A 20,336-nucleotide genomic window follows, 5' to 3' on the forward strand; every position below is an offset into this window, starting at 1 on the left:
TGTTTGATTATTAGAAAATAATTGAATTGTATGTTTTGTGTGAATTATGATTTAAATTGATTTATTTGGAATAATTGTGCAATATTTGTGTTTATTGTTAGTGTTACATTTTTATTTGGTGTGACAAAATTATGTGATTACAACAGGTTGCATTTTTTTTTATTAAATGTGTTTGTGTGCCGAAATTATGTGCTTGAGTATGTGTGGATTTGTTTTATTTCCTTTAAATTAAGAAGATAAAAGGGAAAGGAAAATGAGTTGTCATCTTTTGAGATAAGATGACAAGGCTTGTCTTTTGGATTATGTTTATTTGTAGATAAGGTTTAGGTGAGGTGTAAGGAGATGAAATGTTCGAGATTTAACTTATTTTGTGGGATAAGATTTGAGCTTTTCACACTTGGGTTTTTCCATAGAGTTATGTCACTAAAGTATTATAAATAGAAGACATGAGCTTTGGAGAGAAATGGGCTGCCGAATTATAAAAACTCTGAATTATAAAGTATTATAAATAGAAGACATGTGAGGTGTAAAGAGACATGTCACTAAAGTATTATAAAAACTCCATTTTGGTGGCTGCCGAATTATTGAGAGAAAGGGGGAGAAGAGAGCACGAAAAGGAGAAAGAAAAAGAGAAAGAAAAAGAGAAAGGAAAAGAGTGAAAGGAGGAGAAGAGGAAATTGGTTTCAAGAATCTCTAGGTGTGTGTTCTTATCTTGATTTTGGTTTTGGTTTTGGTTTTAATCCTCTAAGATTAGGTTTCTTCTTCTCAATTCTAAGAAGTTTGTTCATCTTTTCTTTTGGTGGTGCATTTCGAAATGCCTAGGTGCCTAAGGATTGATTTGCTTTGTGTTCTTGAACACTACCAATGAGGTAATGGGATTCCCTACCCTTTTGTTGATTTGATATAGATTTAACTCTTGTTATGGTCATGGACTGTTAGTTAACATTTTGAGAAAATATGTTGTTTACCGAGTATTTTGAAAGCTATAAATATGTTATGAAATAAGAGTTGGAAAGTAATGATTAGAGATGAACAATCACATTTTTTACATGGTTGGGGCGTTAATGAGCCTTAGTCCGCGAGTCACTAGTATTAGGCTTTAGAGAGTTTTGACAATGGAGCTTTTCTACAAGTTCAACATAGTTTTTGCTTACAAGAGAAATTCAGGGATCCCTCCTACAGTGCACAACTGACCCTATTTATAGGCAGTCAAGTAGCTTGGGCTAGACTAATCCGGGCACAATAAAGATGTAATTACAATTTGCTCGCTAATAGAGCAATAATACAAAGAATGGAACATAATTATATGTTGTTAATCTGGGCCCATTGGGCCAGCTTAGGTATGGCCAAGCATTACATCTGCCCATTGTACGTTAGCATGGATTGGTTCGCGTGGGCTTCTAAGGGGAACATGGGGACAAGATCTGTCAGAATAGTGGCAGAACTGTTTCCTAGGAACAGTGTACGTTCCGTGCATACCCTCTTCTGTAGGTTAGTTAAGGAGACCAACTGGCGAATTCCTTGGGGACATGTCAGCATCAGGGAAGGCCAGGCTTGCCCTATCTGGACGTCTTGTCCAGGTTCGTTTACTAATGTCCCTGTTCATTTACCGGAGTCTTGGTTCGTTCACTAGGACCCGGGTTCATTTTCCAAGGTGGACATCGTGATGGTGGAGATCTCCCCTGGATTCTTGATAGGGTCCGTCTCTAGAGAACAGATAGTCTGCCACCTTAATTAGCATCTCAAAGGATGTAGGTTGGTCATGGCCGGGAAGGTAATGTGGGTTTGCATCGCAGTCCCGGTCCCTTTATTATGCTCACGCCCATTGACCGTTATTGGGCTTGATATGACTTGGGCTATTAGGGTTTCTCCCTTCCTCGTTCACTGGGCTCTGGATGGTCCCAGACCTCTTCTGATGGCCCACGAACCCGTTTGGTCATGCCACGTGTCATAGGTGGAAAACAGGGATAACATTTACCCCTAGGTTTTCATCCGTGTTCACATGGTGGAGACTTGCCTCATTCTGGATCAATCACGAGTGCTCCTGTTCGTTTACTTGAATCCCAGTTCGTTTACCAGGAGCTGGGTTTATTTACTTGGGGGCCATTTGGGTGAACCCCGTTCTTTCAAATTCCCAATGTCTCGGACACGTGTCTCTAGGTTGATGGTGCATCTGCGCCACTCGCGCCCTAAAAATCTGGAAAGAATCTTTTGATTACCTAGGTGACCGATGGGTGTCAGCGCAATTCTCGAAACATCCCGTCTATACGAAAAAGGTTTATTGGGTACTTGAGTGGGTTGTTTAATGCTTCTGCACTATCCGGAGCCGCTGGATGGGGATAATTTTGAGATTTTCAATGTGGACTGTCAGATAAGGTAGGTTCAGATAGTGGATTGACGAATCCACGGTTTAGTACTCAATTGGGCTAATTAATGCCCCTACTCAATCCGGGATAGTTGGATGAAGTTAGTCTCGAGATCTTTATTACAGATTGTTGGATCGAACAGTAACTTGTCTTCCTATAAATACCTTAACAGGCTCATTTTCACATTTTAATCATCCCAAATACTCATTCTAGAGAGCAGAGGAAAAAAATTTATATGTCCAAAATTGTCGACGAGATCCTCCGGTGATTAATACATCTTCGTACTCATTTATTTTTGACGAAGCCTCTTCCTACTCAACTAGCAGGCAATTCTCTCCTGGTTAATACGTTTGGGAGTGCCGATGAATTGTTGCATCGTCTCCTCGGGTTCAAGACTGAGATTCTGCCGACATTGTCACTTGAGACTCAATGAATCCCAAATCCAATATCTCACCGTAAGTTTTCTGGTCATTTTTTCTTCTTTTTTATTCCTTTTTGGTCATTTATACTGGCATGTCGTTTCCGCGACTGTAAGACCGTTAGAGCTGCGACCACCATGTGGTTTTAGGTAGGATAGTGGCAAAAATGAACAATAGGGTGTTTGGTTGATGCATCATACCATACAATTTGGTTGTTCCGGATCAATTCGGGCGCCTAGAAATTGTTTGGGTAAATTAGAAAAACCCTTGGCCTTTAGTTCCTGACTTAAGATCCTGGATCTCTATTGGTCGCAGATATGGGTCCAGAGGGGACCTCTCCAAGCGGTTTTGGGAGAATCCCCGTACCTCAACAAGTTTTCTTCGGTTTTGGTGCTAACTACTTGGTTCTCATTTTCCTTGTCGCTTTCAGGTCCCTAATCATGAGTCGCGGTGTTACTTTGTATGCGGAAGACATTGTCCAAGTAGGCCTTGTAGTCCTGGAGGGGACCAAGCTTCCCACTGGAAACACATGGGAAATGGATGGGTAAATGAACGAGTTTCAGAATTACCTAATGTTGCATTAGCTGGAGAAGGCCCTTGGAGTAGAGTCGACTTTGAGGCTCTTTTATAATCGACTAGCCCAGAAGGAAGAGAAAGCTCATATAAGAGTAGGCATGTTCGGGACCTGGAGCATAGGCCACATTAGTGCGGGAGCTACTCTCCCGCTCCACGATTATTTCACGCGGTTCCTTAAGTTTGTGGGGATTGCGCCTTTCCAGGTTCTGACCTAAGCATATAAATTGCTCGTGGGATGGAGCATATTCTGTGCGTTGAAGGAGATCCCGACGCCCACTCTCGCGGAGGTGTTGTACTCTTACTAGTTGGAGCTGCAACTTTATTCTAAGGACAAGACGCGAGATGTGTTTTATAGACTGAAGGCCCATGGCATTAGTTCGTCTCCATTCAGCACGTGGAAGCACCCCTGGATATCAGGCACTACTGGTTCATGACATCTGGGTTCCTTCTAGAGAAGAACCCCACCTGGGTGCTGGACTTCCAGCGCGTGGGTAAGTCGTCCTTCTTCATTTTTAATCTAGCCCTTAGTTTTGTTTACTAGACACTCACGATCTTGGAAAATAGGTCCATATGCTCAGACTCGGCTCAACAAATCGATCCTGGATCGAAAAAAGTTCTACGCAACTCTTAGTGTCGATGAGCTAGATGTGGAGGGATTCGTGACTACAGAGAACCTTCGGCTGGTCAAGATGATTACATCGAACCAGTCAATAGATGCCCCTAGCTTCTGGGGGTTGCAATGCGAGAGGGATCATGCCCTGAGGGAGGAGCTGGCCCTTATCCACATCGAGGCAGTGGAGGCTGCAGCCAAGGCGGACGCGGAGAAGATGAAGAAAGAGCAGGCCCACAAAGCGGAGAGGGTCGAATTTGATGAACTAGATGCCCTTCTCGAGGGGAGGCAGCCTAACATTGGAGCTCCTGAGGCTTGTATTTCGGGGCAAGGTAAAACGCCTCCGGTTTTAACTTACGCCCCACATATTGAGGACTTTAGACATAAGTGTTTCTTTTATTTTTGTCTGTTACCCCCATTCCTTTACTTTGCTCATCATCTTTCTTTTTCTTTCTATCTCAGGTCACCCAGATATGTCCAATCCAGTGGCCAAAATGAAGAAGATGATCGAGGACAGGGCGACTGCGGCCAAGGCTTCAGCAAAGAGACTCGCCAAGGGCCCGACCTAAAAGAAGATCATGGAGCTGATAATCGGGGACTCAGAGCCAGTCCTGGAGGCTTCTAAAAGAGATCTAGCTACGAGCTCCGTTTCAATGGTGCTCATCGAACAAATTCTACCCCAATTTGCTCATTTCCAGGTTATTAACTTGGAGCAGGAGCCGTCTGAAGGAGGAGGGGCAGACAAGAGGAAAGCAGACTCGGTCGCCGTAGAGTCTACAAAGCGGGCCAAGAAGGACAGGACTAAGGATCTTGCCCTAGCTGAGGTGCAATCCTATGGGGAAAGCCTCATCATCATGTAGGAGGTTCCGGAGGCTCCCATGCTTCCCATCAACCCAACCCTTCCTTAGGAATGGGACTTGATCTTCTGACACTACAACAAAAAAGGCAATTTGCGTCAGTTTAGCACTGACACAGTTGAATTTTTGCGTCAGTGTACTATGCGACGCAATTGCCCATGACGCAAACCAGAGTGTCATTTGCGTCAGTGGGGCACTGCCACAAACTGGCATTTGTGGCAGTGCCCCACTGACACAAAAGACACTCTGGTTTGCGTCAGTGGGGCACTGCCACAAATGTTAAAAACGAGTATTTTTTGCGTCAGTTGGGCACTGTCACATAAAGTATTAACGAGGGAAGTTGCAAATGTTTATGCCAATTTCCATGGCCTGTTTTGATAAAAATAATCAGCAGTAGAAACAGAAAAAACAGCAGCAGAAACAGAAAAACAGCAGTATGAACAGAAAAACAACAATATAAGTTTTTATAAACATTTATCTAGAGTTAACATTTGTGATCAAAACTATAAAAGTAATTCAAATATCAAAGTTAATATATGTACTCTTGTGTTCTAAATTCCTAAGTATCAAACCTACTTAAACTAAAATTTCCTCACCCACTTGCTCATTTGCTAATTGAGATACGCCATAATTGATTCAGTCCACTCATCCCGTATCTCGTTGATTTCGTCAGCCGAATATGGACTCGTATTCGTAAACTAATTAGAAAATATTTAAAATAATAAGTTACAAATAATCATCCAAATAAAATCATGAACGATAGTTTAAATGAAAATTAAAATGCAAAACAATACCTCATTTTTCAAGTAGGCCTTCGGTCTAGGCTGTGAAATCAATTCTAAAATTACTAAATCCTAAAAAAAATTGACCAGCATTTCCCCTATTTCTATCATATTTCCCAAAATTTAAATAAACATATTTCATCACATAAACACAACAAACCAATTAATAATCAATCAAACATGCATAATTCCAAAATTACTAAATCTTAAAAAAAAATTGGATAGCATTTCCCCTATTTCTATCATATTTCCCAAAATTTAAATAAACATATACTCATCACATAAATACAACAAATCAAGTAATCAATCAAACATGCACAATTACAGCCTTATATCACCGCAGCACACAGTCCCAGATCCTATCTCCACTATTTTATAATTGGTACATGCTACTAAGTTCAATATATTAATTATATATTAAGGTTTAAAATATTACCTCTAATATAAAATCCTCCAAAGCTTGATCTCACCAACAAAGTTGTCAACAAAATACCTACTCAAATATAACAATATACAAAAAAATAATAAAAAAGTTAACAAAATATAAAGAAAAATATCATAAAGCTATATTGTAACTAAATAAACAATAAAATGCTTAAAGAAAACAAATAATTTGTTATATGTACACATTTGTTTACTTAAACCCGAAATAATTTTTTTTTTTTTAAAAAGTTAACAACTCACATAAATAAAAATCGACTATAAATATCCTAACTAAATCAATAATAAAATATAACTTAAAAAAACAAACAATTTTAATATATACCTATTTAACCAATTAAACCCAAAATTTAAAAATAATTTAAAAAAGTTAACAAAATATAAACAAAAATTTACTAATAATAATCAAACTAAACATTTAATAAAATGAAACTTATACAAAATATATACATTAATCTATATATATACTCATTTACATAGTAAATTCGAAATTTAATTAAATTTTAAAAAAAAAGTTAATAAAACTATCTAAAAATTAAAAATCCGAAATATAGTCAATTTATAAAAAAAAAAATTCACAAAAATTATATTTAAATCATAAAATTTAATAAAATTACACTTACTTGTGGTAATTGTGCAATGTGGGTTCTTGATGTAGAAAACCCCAAAAATCCAATGAAGATTATGGGTTTTCAAATTATATCTTCAAAAAACAAAATCTATACAAAAAAATCCAAAAAAAACTATATATAAGTTTCATAAACATATATAAATCATTATTTTAACATTAAAATTGAAAAAAAATGGCTGAAAACGTACCTAAATGGGAAGAACCTTGGTTGGGCGCCGCTGGTTTGGGAGGAAAACGGTCTGAAATTATGGTAGGAGTGAAATGGGGCTCGGCTGGGACGATGAGGGTTTTATTATGGGAGACCCAGTTGCGTAAGTGGCCCACTGATGGTAATGGACGTTTGAGTCAGTGGGGCACTGACGCAAACGACAAAGTAAAACGCGCGTTTTACTTTGCCGTTTGCGTCAGTGCCCCACTGACGCAAACGCTCATTACCGTCAGTGGGCCACTGACGCCGTTAACAGCTCATTTGCGTCAGTGCCCCACTGACACAAACGGTTCCATTAAACAGTGTCAGTGTACGTTATGACGCAATTGGGCCCTCATTTGTGGCAGTGTCCAACTGCCACAAATGCTAATTCTTGGTCAACAGCGTCAGTCAACTGCGTTGACTGACGCGTTTGACTGACACAATTGCCATTTTTTGTAGTAGTGTGAGAAGAGAGGATGAAGATGGTGTCTCGGGCTTGGGAGGAAGGTCGGGACCAATAGGACGAGGTGGCCCGAGCCTTCCTCATCCGGTGGAAGGTGGAGTTTGCTGATCGTCTGTAGGCCTTCAATGCTCCCCAAAAAATCATGGACTGACTGGTAACCGAGATCGGGTTTCGGCCTAAGTTGCGGTAGGACACGACCCCGCTTGCTCCAGACTTGTTAGCCCAAGTGGGGACTACCATGTCCACCCTTCAACTCAAGTGGTATGCCACCTTGGCTAGCCAGGACACTCTCTTTGTCTCCCAAGCCATTTGTCATCAGGCCACTGCGATAAGCCATATGTCCATTTTGTCTTTTCTTTTATCATCATTATTTCTTGTGAAATTTCTAACTTTGATTTGTTCTAAGATGCCCTGTTGACTCATAGGAACGCGAAGCTGGTGGCCAAGATGGCGGTGAAGCTGGAGATGACCCAGATTGAATTGGAGGGGTTCGTTATTCAGCGGGAAGCTGTCCGGGAGGCCCTTGCCAATGAGGTTGCCCGGGTAAAGGCTGAGCATGAGGAGGTTGCCTGGGTTCAGGCTCAGCACTAGGAAGCTTTGTCCAGGAAAGATGCCGAATATAAGAAGTTGGTGGACGACCTGGAGGCGGAGCTATCTCATGTTCGTGGCTTGGAGGTTTCGACCAAAGCCCTTCTGGTGGCGGCTGAGGCCCAACTTCGCTAGGAGCAGGAAAAGGTGGCAAACCTTGGATCCCAAACTAGGCTTTAGAGGCCACGGTCCTGCTGGAGATGAAGTGGAGCGAGGAGGCTCGCCAGGTGAAGGGGCAAGCTAATGAAATGTTGGCGATCATTTTCGACGAGGCCATTTCATGGCTTGGTTCCAATACAAAAACACGAATCTCCTCCTCTATCTGGATCTGGCTGCAAAGAGGGCTGAGTTCGAAGCAAAGGAGGAAAGCCAAGGACATACTTCATTTTGGATCTCATAGGGTCCTTCCTAGTTTGGTCCCAGAACCCCCACTCCCAGATCTGATGCAGGGAAGACTCTTCGTAGGACTAGATCACTGGTTTCGAACCTCTGTCTCTTAACTTTTGAGTTGAAGTGCCTTGCGATCTTTCCCTGATACATCTTCAGTTGCACTTGCAATTCTTCTCTGATCTCTTTGATGAGATCTAGGGATTCTTGGAGTAAGGTGTGGTTCTGGACGGGGTCATACATGTCTCGTCTGTGAGATGGGACCATCGTTTCGACTGGGATGATCACTTCGCATCCGTACACCATTGAATTGAGAGTATGTCTGGTAGATGTTCTTTCTGTGGTCTGGTATGCCCATAGGCATGAGGCAACTCTTCCGGCCACTTACTCTTGCAGGCTTGTAGCTTTTTCTTTAATGTCCCCTTCAAAATCTTGTTCACAGCCTCTGTTTGACAGTTTGCTTGAGGCCTTGCGACTGCGGAGAAGCTTTTGATGGTACCATGTCTTTCACAGAAGTCAATGAAGTGGATGCTATCAAATTGCTTCCCATTGTTACACAAAATTTTGTGAGGGAGGCTGTATCGGCACACAATGTTGTTGATGACGAAGTCCAGGGCCTTTTTGGAGGTGATAGTGCTCATCGGTTTTTCCTCGAACCACTTGGTATAGTAGTCAACGGCTATGATAGAGTATTTTACTCTGCCCTTCCCAGTCGGGAGGGATCCTACCAGATCGATTCCCCAGTCTACAAAAGGCCAAGGACTGGTCATCAGGGTTATTTCTGTTGGAGGGGATCGCGGGATCTTCGCGTACCTTTGGCATTGTTCGCCCTTGCATACGTAATCTACACAATCCTTCTTCATTGTTGGCCAGAAATATCCTTGCCTGAGGATCTTCTTGGACAAGTTGAGTCCGGCTGTCTGATCTCCACAAAAGCCTTCATGCACTTGATGCATGATTGCACTCATTTTGGTCCTGGATACACATCTGAGATAGGGCATGGAAAACCCACTGCGATGGAGTTTTCCATCCATCATGATGTATCTGGGAGCCTGGTACTGAAGTTTTCTTATAGCATCCCTGTCCACGGGCAATTCTTTAGTGGTTAGGTGATAGATGAGAGGGCCCATCCAAGACGTAGAATAATCGATGGTGTTGATGATTGTGGGGGCTTGAATACTGGGCACGGGTAGATGGTTGATCAGGACTACTCCAGAGAGTTCTGCTTCAACATTCGTGGCCAATTTTGCCAATGTGTCTGCAAAAACATTCAGTTTCCTAGGGATTTGGCGGATGAAGTATCTCTTGAAAGACCGAAGCAACTCCCGGGTTCCTACCACGTAGGCAGCCATCTTCTCCCCCTTTGTTTGGTACTCCCCCAAAATTTTCCTGACCACCAGTTAGGAATCACTGTGGACTTCAATATTTGCTGCCCCTACCTCCCGAGCCAAGCGTAATCCGGCCAGCATGGCCTTAGGCTCAGCCTCATTGTTTGATGCTTTAGATTGGAAGCGTAAGGTCCTTTGCAATTATGACCTTGAGGGAGTATCAAGATGATCCCAGCCCTGGCCCCATTTTCATTGGAGGGTCCATCTACAAAGATCTTCCACAAGGGCATTATGGGGTCGATGAGTTCTTCATCTTCGGCTATCCAAGTGCATTCTAAGATGAAGTCGGCCAGGACCTGTCCTTTGATAGAAATCCTAGGGACATAAGCGATGTCAAACTGGCTAAGCTCCATGGCCAACTTCAAAAGTCTTCCAGATTATTCGGGTTTTTGTAGTACTTGTCGTAGGGGATGGTTTGTCAGTACCTTGATGGCGTGGGCCAAAAAGTAAGGTCTCAGCTTCCTGGAGGCGGTCAGTAAGGAGAATGTCAACTTATCGATCAAAGGGTATCTGGACTCCGCGCCCAACAACTTTTTGCTTACGTAATAGATCGGGAGTTGGACCTCTCCCTCTTCTTGCACTAAAGCGGTGCTGATGGCATGTTCTGACACCGCCAAATATAGGTATAATGGCTCCCCATCCACTGGTTTCGACAAGATTGGCGCTTGGGCAAGATGTTCCTTCAATCTCTTCTAATGGCTCAACCATTGGTACTTCTATAGTATTCGAATAACTCTCACAACCTTGATTGTTTGAGTAATTGTCCTTAAATCACTCCATATTCTGTACCATTAAATTTAAAGTGTTCTTCAAATGAGCCAGTTGTAAGGACCCAACTATTTCTAAGACCATGGACCATTAAAACTACTAGACATAGCCATTATTTTTTAGAAACATACATAAGGAATATTCATAACTTTATTAAAATCTCCAAAGTAAATGTTGAAATACATCAATGAGCGGTATGGGATCCCATTGTTTTAAAATAAAACAATACTTTAAATTAAATGAAGTTGTTTACAAAGCTAAATGCATAAAAACATATTATAAAAAAACTAAAATAAACTTCATCCTCGATCGACTCGCAACCCATTCATTCCATTCATCCTCAATACACAAGTCAAGCCACCAAGAATCCTTCCGCCTCCGTATCTAGTTTCCTGCATCACATTAAAAATAAAGGAGTGAGCCTAATGCCCAGCAAGGAAAATCTACTAACAACATGTAACATAATTCATTTACATAAGACTATATCATAAACATATACTATAAAACATATATCATATAAAACTACAATGGCCATCATACCTCTTGGGGCTTGTTAATAAGCAAGTCATATGCCGATAGATTTGTAGGGCTTGCTAGCCAAGAAAGTCATATGCCCATAAATTATCGGGGCTTGCTAGCTAGACAAGGCATGTGCCCAAGGACTATAAACATACTATACATAACGTAAACGTAACATAACATAACATAACATAAGATAACATAACATAAGCGTAACATATCATATAAACATATAAAATCTATCCTATTTTCCTTATCAAAACCGGGATATTTGAGAACAAGAGCGGAATTAGAACACTCCTAAAACCAAAAGTAAAAATGGCGAGTTTCTAAAGAAAAGAGATGAAAAGGAAACTAAACCATCAAGAGGAAACTTACCGAGAAGAACCTTAGATCAAAGAACTTAAACACCTAACCACAAAACCATAAACAGAAGTTAGGATCTGAAAGAAACTTAAGGAAAACTAAGGAATCATAAAGAATAGAACTTATGAATAATATTACATTGAATGAACTAGAACCGATCTACACTTAAATATCGAAAACACACTTTATCTCACTACCCAAGTGTTTATAAAGCTTAAGATGATAAAGCTTTTATCCCCAAAACCCAAGTGTATCACTCTATAGAAATCCTACCAGGTTGAAGGCTATAAACACAGCTTGAAGAATGAGAGAAATGGCTGGGTACTAGGTCCTATTTATAGAGTTCAAGGAATGAGAATATCTCCTTTTTGGCTTGAATAAAATAATGAATATTAAATGAAAAAGAATTGAATATTCGGTCAACAGATGCTTAAGACTCGGTCAAAAACGTTCAGAGGCAAGTCAAGAGGTTAAGGGAAGAATCAAGCTTGGATTCTACGAAGTTCGAAAAACTACACCTAGGGCCGATATATCGCCCACCCTAGGCGATATATCGTCTGACCCTATGTCCCGAGTGCTCGTGATTTCGTTCGTGCGAAGTCAACGTGTTTTCCGTATCTCCCGTGCTGTGATATATCGCCTCTAAGGTTGCGATATGTCGGCATACGTAGATAATTTAAACGCATTTTTGCACGAATTTAGGATAATTAGAGTTGATTAATCAAGTTTGACTGAGTAATACGTGATTCCAGCAAGGTCTGGAAGGGTCTAGAGCTTCTAGAAACTTATAATATTGAATTATCCATTTAAAATGCTTAAATCCTCAAATAAACAAGATTGTGACGAGTGTCATGTTCTTAATGGTTCTGGAAGATTCTAGAGTTTCTAGAACTTTCTTTTATTTAAACTATAAATAAACATGATTATGACAAGTGTCATGCTCTTAATGGTTCTATCTAAATCTTAGGTTATAATTAAAATATATCTATGACCAAAAATATTAATCAAACCTTATGTTATAATTAATATTTCTAAACTATAGGTTAAACTTATAAAATCCATAACTATAGCTATGAGTGTCCTACTAAGTCCCGGTTTGAACCAAAATCCACGAAATCTAAAATACTACAAACTACTACTAACTATCTAGCCAGCTAGGTAAACATTCAGTGACTCCACACCAGTACTTCTTCAATTTTTGGTTTATGCTCTTCATGCTCGAATGGTTGGGGTATAATATTAGGATCTTGGAATAATGAAGGGTATTGGTGACTCCAACCTTGCAGTGAAGGATCCCAATGCCAATGGTAATCAAAATCTGCCATATCATTCAACAACTCCATTATATCATCAGGCCATCTTCTTAATAAAGGTTCACCAGTTACCTCTGCTCCATAGTTTACCCAACATCTTTTTGCATCATCTAATCCATTGTAAAAGAAAGGTGTAAGACATCCCCTTGCGAAATTGTGATAACATATCTCCACCAATTCATTAAATCTCCCCCAAGCGGAGTAAAATGTCTCATTGTGTTGTTGGGAAAAACCCACTATGTAATCTTGATGGAGCATTTTTTTATTTACCTCGCAAGTAAAACTCAGAAAAGAAAATAAATTAAATAATAAAAAAATTAAAAAAACCAAGTTAAAATAAAAATCAATTATGTTGATATTAATAATATAAAATATAAAAACCAAATTAGAACAAATTTTTTTTTTCATTTTGATATTGGAAATTTAGTCCCCGGCAACAATGCCAAAAACTTAATCGCGAAAATATATATATGCAAGTGCACGCAATCGATTCAAGTAATATAGATGATAAATAGAGTATCGTTCCCACGAAGACTATTTTCTAATTACCAACAATTATTGTTTTAATTTCTATTTGGCAAACAAAGTTTAGATGAATGGATTTAATTTTAAAATTGTAAATAACTATGAACAAAAATCACTAATTAAAAGATTTAAATCACTATTAAAAAGACCTAGGGTGTTAATTTCATCAACTTTTCATTGTACTAATTTTATTAATCAATTCTAAATTTCTTTCTTCCTATTCTAATAGCAGGTTAACATAATTCGATTCTTATTATTTTTCAAGATATAAGATCTCATCCTATATGCAGGTTTTCTACATCTTTGTGATAAACTTAAACATATAGCAGGCATTAACCATCGAAACCTAATTACTACACAAGTACTTTTGTCCAATATGCAACCTATGTCTATATAACGATAGCATATTCAATTCTCATCTTTCGAATTTTGAATCAAAATCATAAATCAAGCAAATATTGATAAGATATTTACTAGCATTAGACACACATTTTATAGATTAGAATAGAGAAGAAAAATCAATTAAGCATCATAGTTAAATTAGATAGAAATCTAAGTGACTACATTGAACCCTTGATAAAAAAAATTAGTTCATGGAAAAGAATAGAAAAAGAAGTAAGCGAAGAGAGAGAGCAAATAGAGAGAGGTCATGAAAAAAGAGAGAGAGATATCTAAAATAGTCTAAAGAATTCTTTTTATAGTGATAAGGTTGTGAAAAAAGTTTTCTAGATGTTTTCATTTGTTACTTGATAATGCTCCAAAATATCTTTATTTGAATTTCAAATAATCTCGTAACTCTAGCTTGTGTAATCTTGTAGGTCAAATATCACCAAGTAAATGTCCTATTTTTACTTTTCTTGTAGCACAAGATTTCGTAGGTCTTTGAATAAGCTTTCCAACGCCACCAAGAACATGTAAATCGGATAAGTGAGTCGGGAGATATGACTAAAATACCGAAACTGTATCAGATTCAAAATATCTCAGATTTTTCCAACAATTTAAGTTTGAATTCTCCTTTACTTCTCCAATCAATTCAAATAAATATTTTTATATTGTTTTTCTATTGATTGAAGATAATATTTCAAATAAATTTTGAAATATTTCTCAAATATCTATTTAACAAATGACAACCTGAAAAATACAACAACCACACATAAAAAGAACTAAAAATATAAAATAATAATAATAAAACTAAGACTAAAAAGTATTGAAAATCTATCCCATCACAATGAGTTAATGTCCATTAATATTGTAGTCCATTTTTATGTTTTATGTTTTTACGTCTTATGTTTTATGTTATCCTTTAGTAGTTTTTTTTCCCTTACAGGGTATTAGGCTCATTCCTTTTTATTTAGATTGTGCAGGTAAATGAACATGGAAGGCGGGACGGATCCTAGGTGGCTTTGGCATGTGTATTGGGAGAGGATTAAAGGAATGGACCGATGGAATCCATCGAGGATGACGTTGACATTTGAGTCTTTTATTTATGTATTTATGATTTTTGCATTTAGTATTTGAACATTTAATTAAAGGGCTTGTTTTTCTTTATGAGTTTATGTAATAACAATGGGATCCCATATTTTGGATTTTCTATAATAAAGTTCTATTATTTTATGTATATGTCCAAAAGATACTAGCATGTCTTAGTAGTTTTTAAAGGTTCGAGGTCTTTAAGTTAGTCAGGTCTTTACAGTTGGTACCAGAGCCATGGTTCATATTCATAAAGTTCTCCTTGATACAAACACAAAAGCTCGGATCTAACCGCCAATGTAAGTGTTTATGTTATGAATATTATGTTTATGTTAAAATCTAACATTTTAGTCATTATGTTTTCAGTCAAAATGAATGGAGCCATGACTTATCAAGATATCCATACAATTAAGGCATTAAAAATGATTAGAGAGCCAAAGGATACAATAGGTGTGCTAGAAAGAATCACTCAAAGATTGATCAGATTTCACAATGAGATAGTTCACCTTCAAACCACTAGGCAAATTATGATGGGAGCCATGGAACAATAAGTCCTAGTAATTCGGATTTTTAAAGATACGCCTTCTGTGAATTCAAATTTGGAAGAATTATGGGAAACTATAGATGACGAAGATGACTTACCGATAGCCATGAGATATTATTTTCTTATACTTTGGTTTACCAATATGTTTTATATTCAATTTAGCAATGAACAAAAGAATAATATCCTAATGAATATTCCCCGTGGTAGTTTCGAGGTTTATGATATTGATGATTATGAGGAAATAACTGATGATATGCTAGATGAAGGGTCACATGTAGAAAATCCGGATTTTTAGAAATTTCACCCTTGTTATTATTAGTATTGTTTTTTTTATTTTGAATTATTATAATAAGTGAATTTCTTTTCCAAATGAATAAAGTTGATATTTTTTAATGGCATGTATAATTTTTTTTTTTGGTTGTATTTTATTTGTAAAATCATAATTAACTTAGAATAAATTCAATAAATAATGATTGAATTCCGTGAGGGTGGATACAAATCAATGAACCAGGTTCTGTATTGAGAGTTTAGGGGGGTCATAGTAGTGGGAACGATTTTACTGATCCTAGCACTCCCTCAATATGGTTAACTTTGGATTAGTGACAAGATTCGAGCTTGAGAATTAAGTCATATAGGGTGGTTAGAAACAAACTTTAAAAGTAATAAAGATGGCTTAATAGTTTAAGTATGGAAACACACCCTAATTTATAAAGATGACTTGCATAAATTTTCATAAGAAATCATAACTGATAGGTTCGAGTTATGTTTGCTTAGACTAAGTTTTTTCCTTAGAAACTATTAGGGTAAGTTCTAACGTGTTTTCTCAACTATTAGAACTCTGATGAAGATGTCGCTCCAAAGGTCTACACGCACTAACAGCAATGCCCCCAACACCACCAACGAGACTCATGAGGCCCCTCTAGTCCGAAGAAGGGGAAAACATACTGCCACTACTGCTGTTAATAGAAATGCACCACCTCCGGTTGACAACGACGCTGAGATTATCTGGTTATGACAACAAGTAGAAGAACTACTGCAGCAACAATGACAACAGCCTCAGCAAGCAGCTTAAGCACCCCAGCAAGAGCAGAATGGAGGATATCAATATGGGGGATGGCCAATTACGAATTATGCACCTTATCCAGCTCAGTACATAGATCCAGTCTACGAGCATTTCCGAAAGCACCACGCTCCAAATTTTGAAGGGACAACCGACTCCTTTGAGGCTGAAGAATGGCTCAAGAATGTAGAGCTGATTTTGGCACACATGAACCTAAGCAATGTGGATCACATATCATGCGTTTCTTATCTATTGAAAAAGGATGTCAAAATCTAGTGGGATTTGGAACAACAGATTCACGATATCACCACTATGACTTGGGTCAGATTTGTGGAGTTGTTTCACAAAAAGTACTACAACTCAACAGTCATCACTACGAGGGTAGAAGAATTCGCCAGTCTGAAATAGGGAAATTTTTTGATAGTTGAGTATGCTCGACAATTTGATCGGCTACCCAAGTTTGCACCAGAGTTATTCCCAAACGACTACTTAAGGGTTACAAAGTTCACTAGGGGACTCAGACCCAAGATTGAATTAGGGGCCAAACTTGCAAACCTCGGAACCACTACTTATGCCGATGTTATGGGAATGACTATAGAGGTTGAAAGGCTCCAAGAAAATATTAGCAAGGATGTGGCAAGTAAGTCAGAGCCCAACCAACAAAATCAGACTCAGAATTATCGAAACCACAACAACCAACATAACAATAATGGGCAGAAAAGAAAGCATCCCGATAATAAGCAGACTAACGCTGACAAAAGAGCACAGACTAACAATGATAATAATAGGCCAGTTTATGTGGAATACCCTTAGTGCTCCAAGTGCCAGAAAAAGGCATATTGGGGAGTGTCGTGCAAACAACAAGGGTTGTTACAATTGTGGCCAGGAAGGTCATCGGAAAAGAGATTGTCCATAGCTCAAAATAGAAGTAAAGAAGGACAACAAGATGGTTCCAGCCAGTGTCTTCGCCTTGACCCAGGGAGAAACCGAAACTAGTAACAAGGTGGACACAGGTCAGCTTCCTATCCTCGATAATATATGTTCAATATTGTTTGATTCGGGAGCAACACACTCGTATATCTTGTTAGGAATGATAGAGGAATTAGACAAACCTTGAGAAAGATTTAGAACTAGGTTTGTTACAGAACTGCCTTCGGGAAAAATCATTCTATCATCACGAATAGTACGTGGATTACCAATCAAAGTCGAGGGCACAGAGCTAGAAGGAGACCTGATAGAGCTAGAGATCAAAGATTTTGACGTAAAACTAGGCATGGATTGGCTAGCGAGACATGGTGCAACAATCGATTGTCGAAGCAAGCCAGTAATGTTCGAAAACCCTAAGGGTCAGAAACTATGTTTTATGGGAAAGGTTTCAGGACTACATGCACCGCTTACTTCATCTCTCAAAGCTCAGAGGATGATAGAGAAAGGATGTTACACATTCTTAGCAAGCGTCATGGATGTGGCACAGGAAACACCATTAAAGGTTGGAGATGTCCACATTATAAAGAAATTTCTAGATATATTTCCTGATGACTTACCAGGGTTACCCCCTACTCAGGAAATTGACTTCATAATCAAACTAGTACTGGGAACCGAGCCTATCTCAAAGACACCATACCGGATGGAACCTACCAAACTCAAGGAGTTGAAAACGTAGTTACAAGAGCTCTTAGACTTAGGATTCAGCAGACCGAGCCATTCACCATGGGGGGCACCAGTTCTATTTGTGAAGAAGAAGTATGGAAGCATGCAGATGTGTATCGATTACTATGAGATGAACAAGGTGACAATTAAGAAAAAGTACCTGCTACCCCGGATTGATGACTTATTTGATCAACTCTGAGGAGCGACTGTATTTTCCGAAATTGATCTACGGTCCGGTTATCACCAGCTCAAGGTAAGAGAAGAGTATATACCAAAAATGACTTTTAGGACTTGATACGGACATTAAGAGTTCCTAGTTATGTCTTTTGGTCTTACCAACGCTCCAACGACATTTATGGACATAATGAACCGAGTCTTCAAGGATTACTTGGATAAATTCTTCATGGTGTTCATTGAAGATATATTGGTGTACTCCATGGACGAAGTCGAGCACGAGGAACATTTAGGACTGACCATGTTGCGACTAAAGGAGCACCAACTTTTTGCCAAGTTCAAGAAATGAAAATTTTGGCTCTCACAAGTAGCGTTCCTCAACCATATAGTATCCAAGGATGGAGTCGCAGTAGACCCAACTAAAGTGGAGGCTGTGAAGGATTGGCCAAGACCTAAGAATGTGTCAGAGGTTAGAAGTTTTCTCGGACTAGCAGGCTATTACCGGAGATTTGTAGAACGATTTTCTAAGATAGCCAGTCTGCTTATTACCTGATCCGGAAATAGCAAAAGTTCAACTGGATGGATAAATGTCAAGAAAGCTTCCAGTTTCTCAAAGATAAATTATGCTCAGCACGAGTACTTTGCGTACCGACACCCAACGACAAGTTTGTAGTATATTGTGATGCGTCCATGCAAGGTTTGAGTTGTGTGCTGATGCAAAATGATGAGGTGATAGCCTACGCCTCAGGAAATTGAAGGAACATGAGCAATGCTATCCAACAAATGATATGGAGTTGGCAGCGGTGGTCTTCGCACTGAAAATCTGGTGCCACAATCTATATGGAGAATGTTGTGAGATTTATATAGACCAAAAGAGCTTAAAATATTACTTTACGCAAAAGGAGCTCAATATGAGGTAGCGCAAATGGTTGAAATTAGTAGAGGACTTTGACTGTGAAATCCTATACCATGAGGAAAGGCGAATGTAGTTGCAGATGCGTTAAGTCGGATGAGTTATGGTAATTTGGCAGCATTATCCAGAATTGAAAAGCCGCTACAACAAGAGCTGATTAATGCCAGGATAGAAGTAGTCATGGGTCAACTGGCTAACTTTTCCATCCAGTCAAGTTTATTAAAGGATATACGGATCAAGCAAGGGGGTGATGACACACTATTATCGCATATGCATGTAGTAAAAGAGGGCAAGACTACAAATTTCTCTATATTAGGATAGGGGTTCTTGAAATATAAAGGTCGGGTATGCGTGCCGAATGACCATGGGATTAAGATGAAGATATTAGAAGAGGCACACACTACCCCATACTCAGTTCACCCAGGGTCTACCAAGATGACTCACGACCTTAAGGCACTATATTGCTGGATGGGAATGAAGAAAGACGTAGCAGAGTATGTGTTCAAATGCCTAACATGCCAGCAAGTAAAAGCAGAACATCAATGACCCATAGGCTTATTACAACCGATTAGTATTCCAGAATGGAAGTGGGAAGACATAGCCATGGACTTCGTGATAGGATTACCACGGACAAGTAAGCGGCACAAATCGACTTTGGTTGTGGTGGATAGACTCACATAGTCAGCTCACTTCCTGCTTGTCAAGAATACGTACACTACAGACCAGAACACAGACATCTATGTTCGAGAAATTGTGCGACTGTATGGAATCCCTATGACCATAGTATCCGACAGAGGTTTGGTGTTCACATCAAGATTTTAGGGAAGCTTGTAGCAAGCCATGGGTTCCAAGCTAAATCTCTGCACAAAATTTCATCCTCAGACCGACGGACAGTCCGAGCATACCATACAAATTTTAGAAGATATGTTGCACGCTTATGTACTAGATATCGAAGGATCATGGAGTATGTATTTGCCACTTGTAGAGTTCTCCTACAATAATAGCTACTAGGAAACGATCGGTATGGCGCCCTATGAGCTACTTTATGGAAGGAAATGTCAGTCACACTTACATTGGGACGAGGTAAGAGAAAGACAACTTCTTAGACCTGAGGCTGTTAGAGAGGCTCAAGACATAGTGGAACTGATTAGAAAGCGTCTGTTAGCTGCTCAAAGTCGACAAAAGAGTTATGTGGATGCCAAGCATTGAGATGTGGAATTCAAAGTCGGAGATCAAGTCTTCTTAAGAATATCTCCAATGAAAGAAGTGAAGCAGTTTTGGAACCGGTATATACGTCCTTTTGAGATATTGGACAAGGTGGGACCAGTAGCGTATA

The 20,336-nt window shown here is 39.1% G+C and overlaps 1 protein-coding gene and 1 long non-coding RNA gene across 2 annotated transcripts; both read left to right on the top strand.

Annotated features, from left to right (window-relative positions):
• The first annotated feature begins 412 nt into the window (after positions 1-412).
• LOC133805259 (uncharacterized) lies at positions 413-14,807 on the top strand. Its single transcript, XR_009878900.1, has 3 exons — positions 413-697; positions 823-869; positions 14,545-14,807. It is a non-coding gene; the product is annotated as an uncharacterized LOC133805259 (long non-coding RNA).
• On the top strand, positions 882-5,512 carry LOC133805250 (uncharacterized). Its single transcript, XM_062243383.1, has 3 exons — positions 882-3,852; positions 3,926-4,303; positions 4,434-5,512. The coding sequence occupies exons 1-3, from the start codon at positions 3,792-3,794 to the stop codon at positions 4,538-4,540; spliced, it is 546 nt and encodes a 181-aa protein (XP_062099367.1). The 5' UTR covers positions 882-3,791; the 3' UTR covers positions 4,541-5,512.
• Positions 14,808-20,336: the final 5,529 nt, after the last annotated feature.

This window comes from Humulus lupulus, chromosome 1, assembly GCF_963169125.1.
Source record: "Humulus lupulus chromosome 1, drHumLupu1.1, whole genome shotgun sequence".
NCBI lineage: Eukaryota > Viridiplantae > Streptophyta > Magnoliopsida > Rosales > Cannabaceae > Humulus > Humulus lupulus.

Bases quoted from the DNA above. Each gene is read 5' to 3' on its own strand.
- LOC133805250 (XM_062243383.1), top strand. From the start codon at position 3,792: ATGACATCTGGGTTCCTTCTAGAGAAGAACCCCACCTGGGTGCTGGAC. The intron at 3,853-3,925 runs GTAAGTCGTCCT...CTTGGAAAATAG, and splicing joins GCTGGACTTCCAGCGCGTGG to GTCCATATGCTCAGACTCGG. The intron at 4,304-4,433 runs GTAAAACGCCTC...TTTCTATCTCAG, and splicing joins GGCTTGTATTTCGGGGCAAG to GTCACCCAGATATGTCCAAT.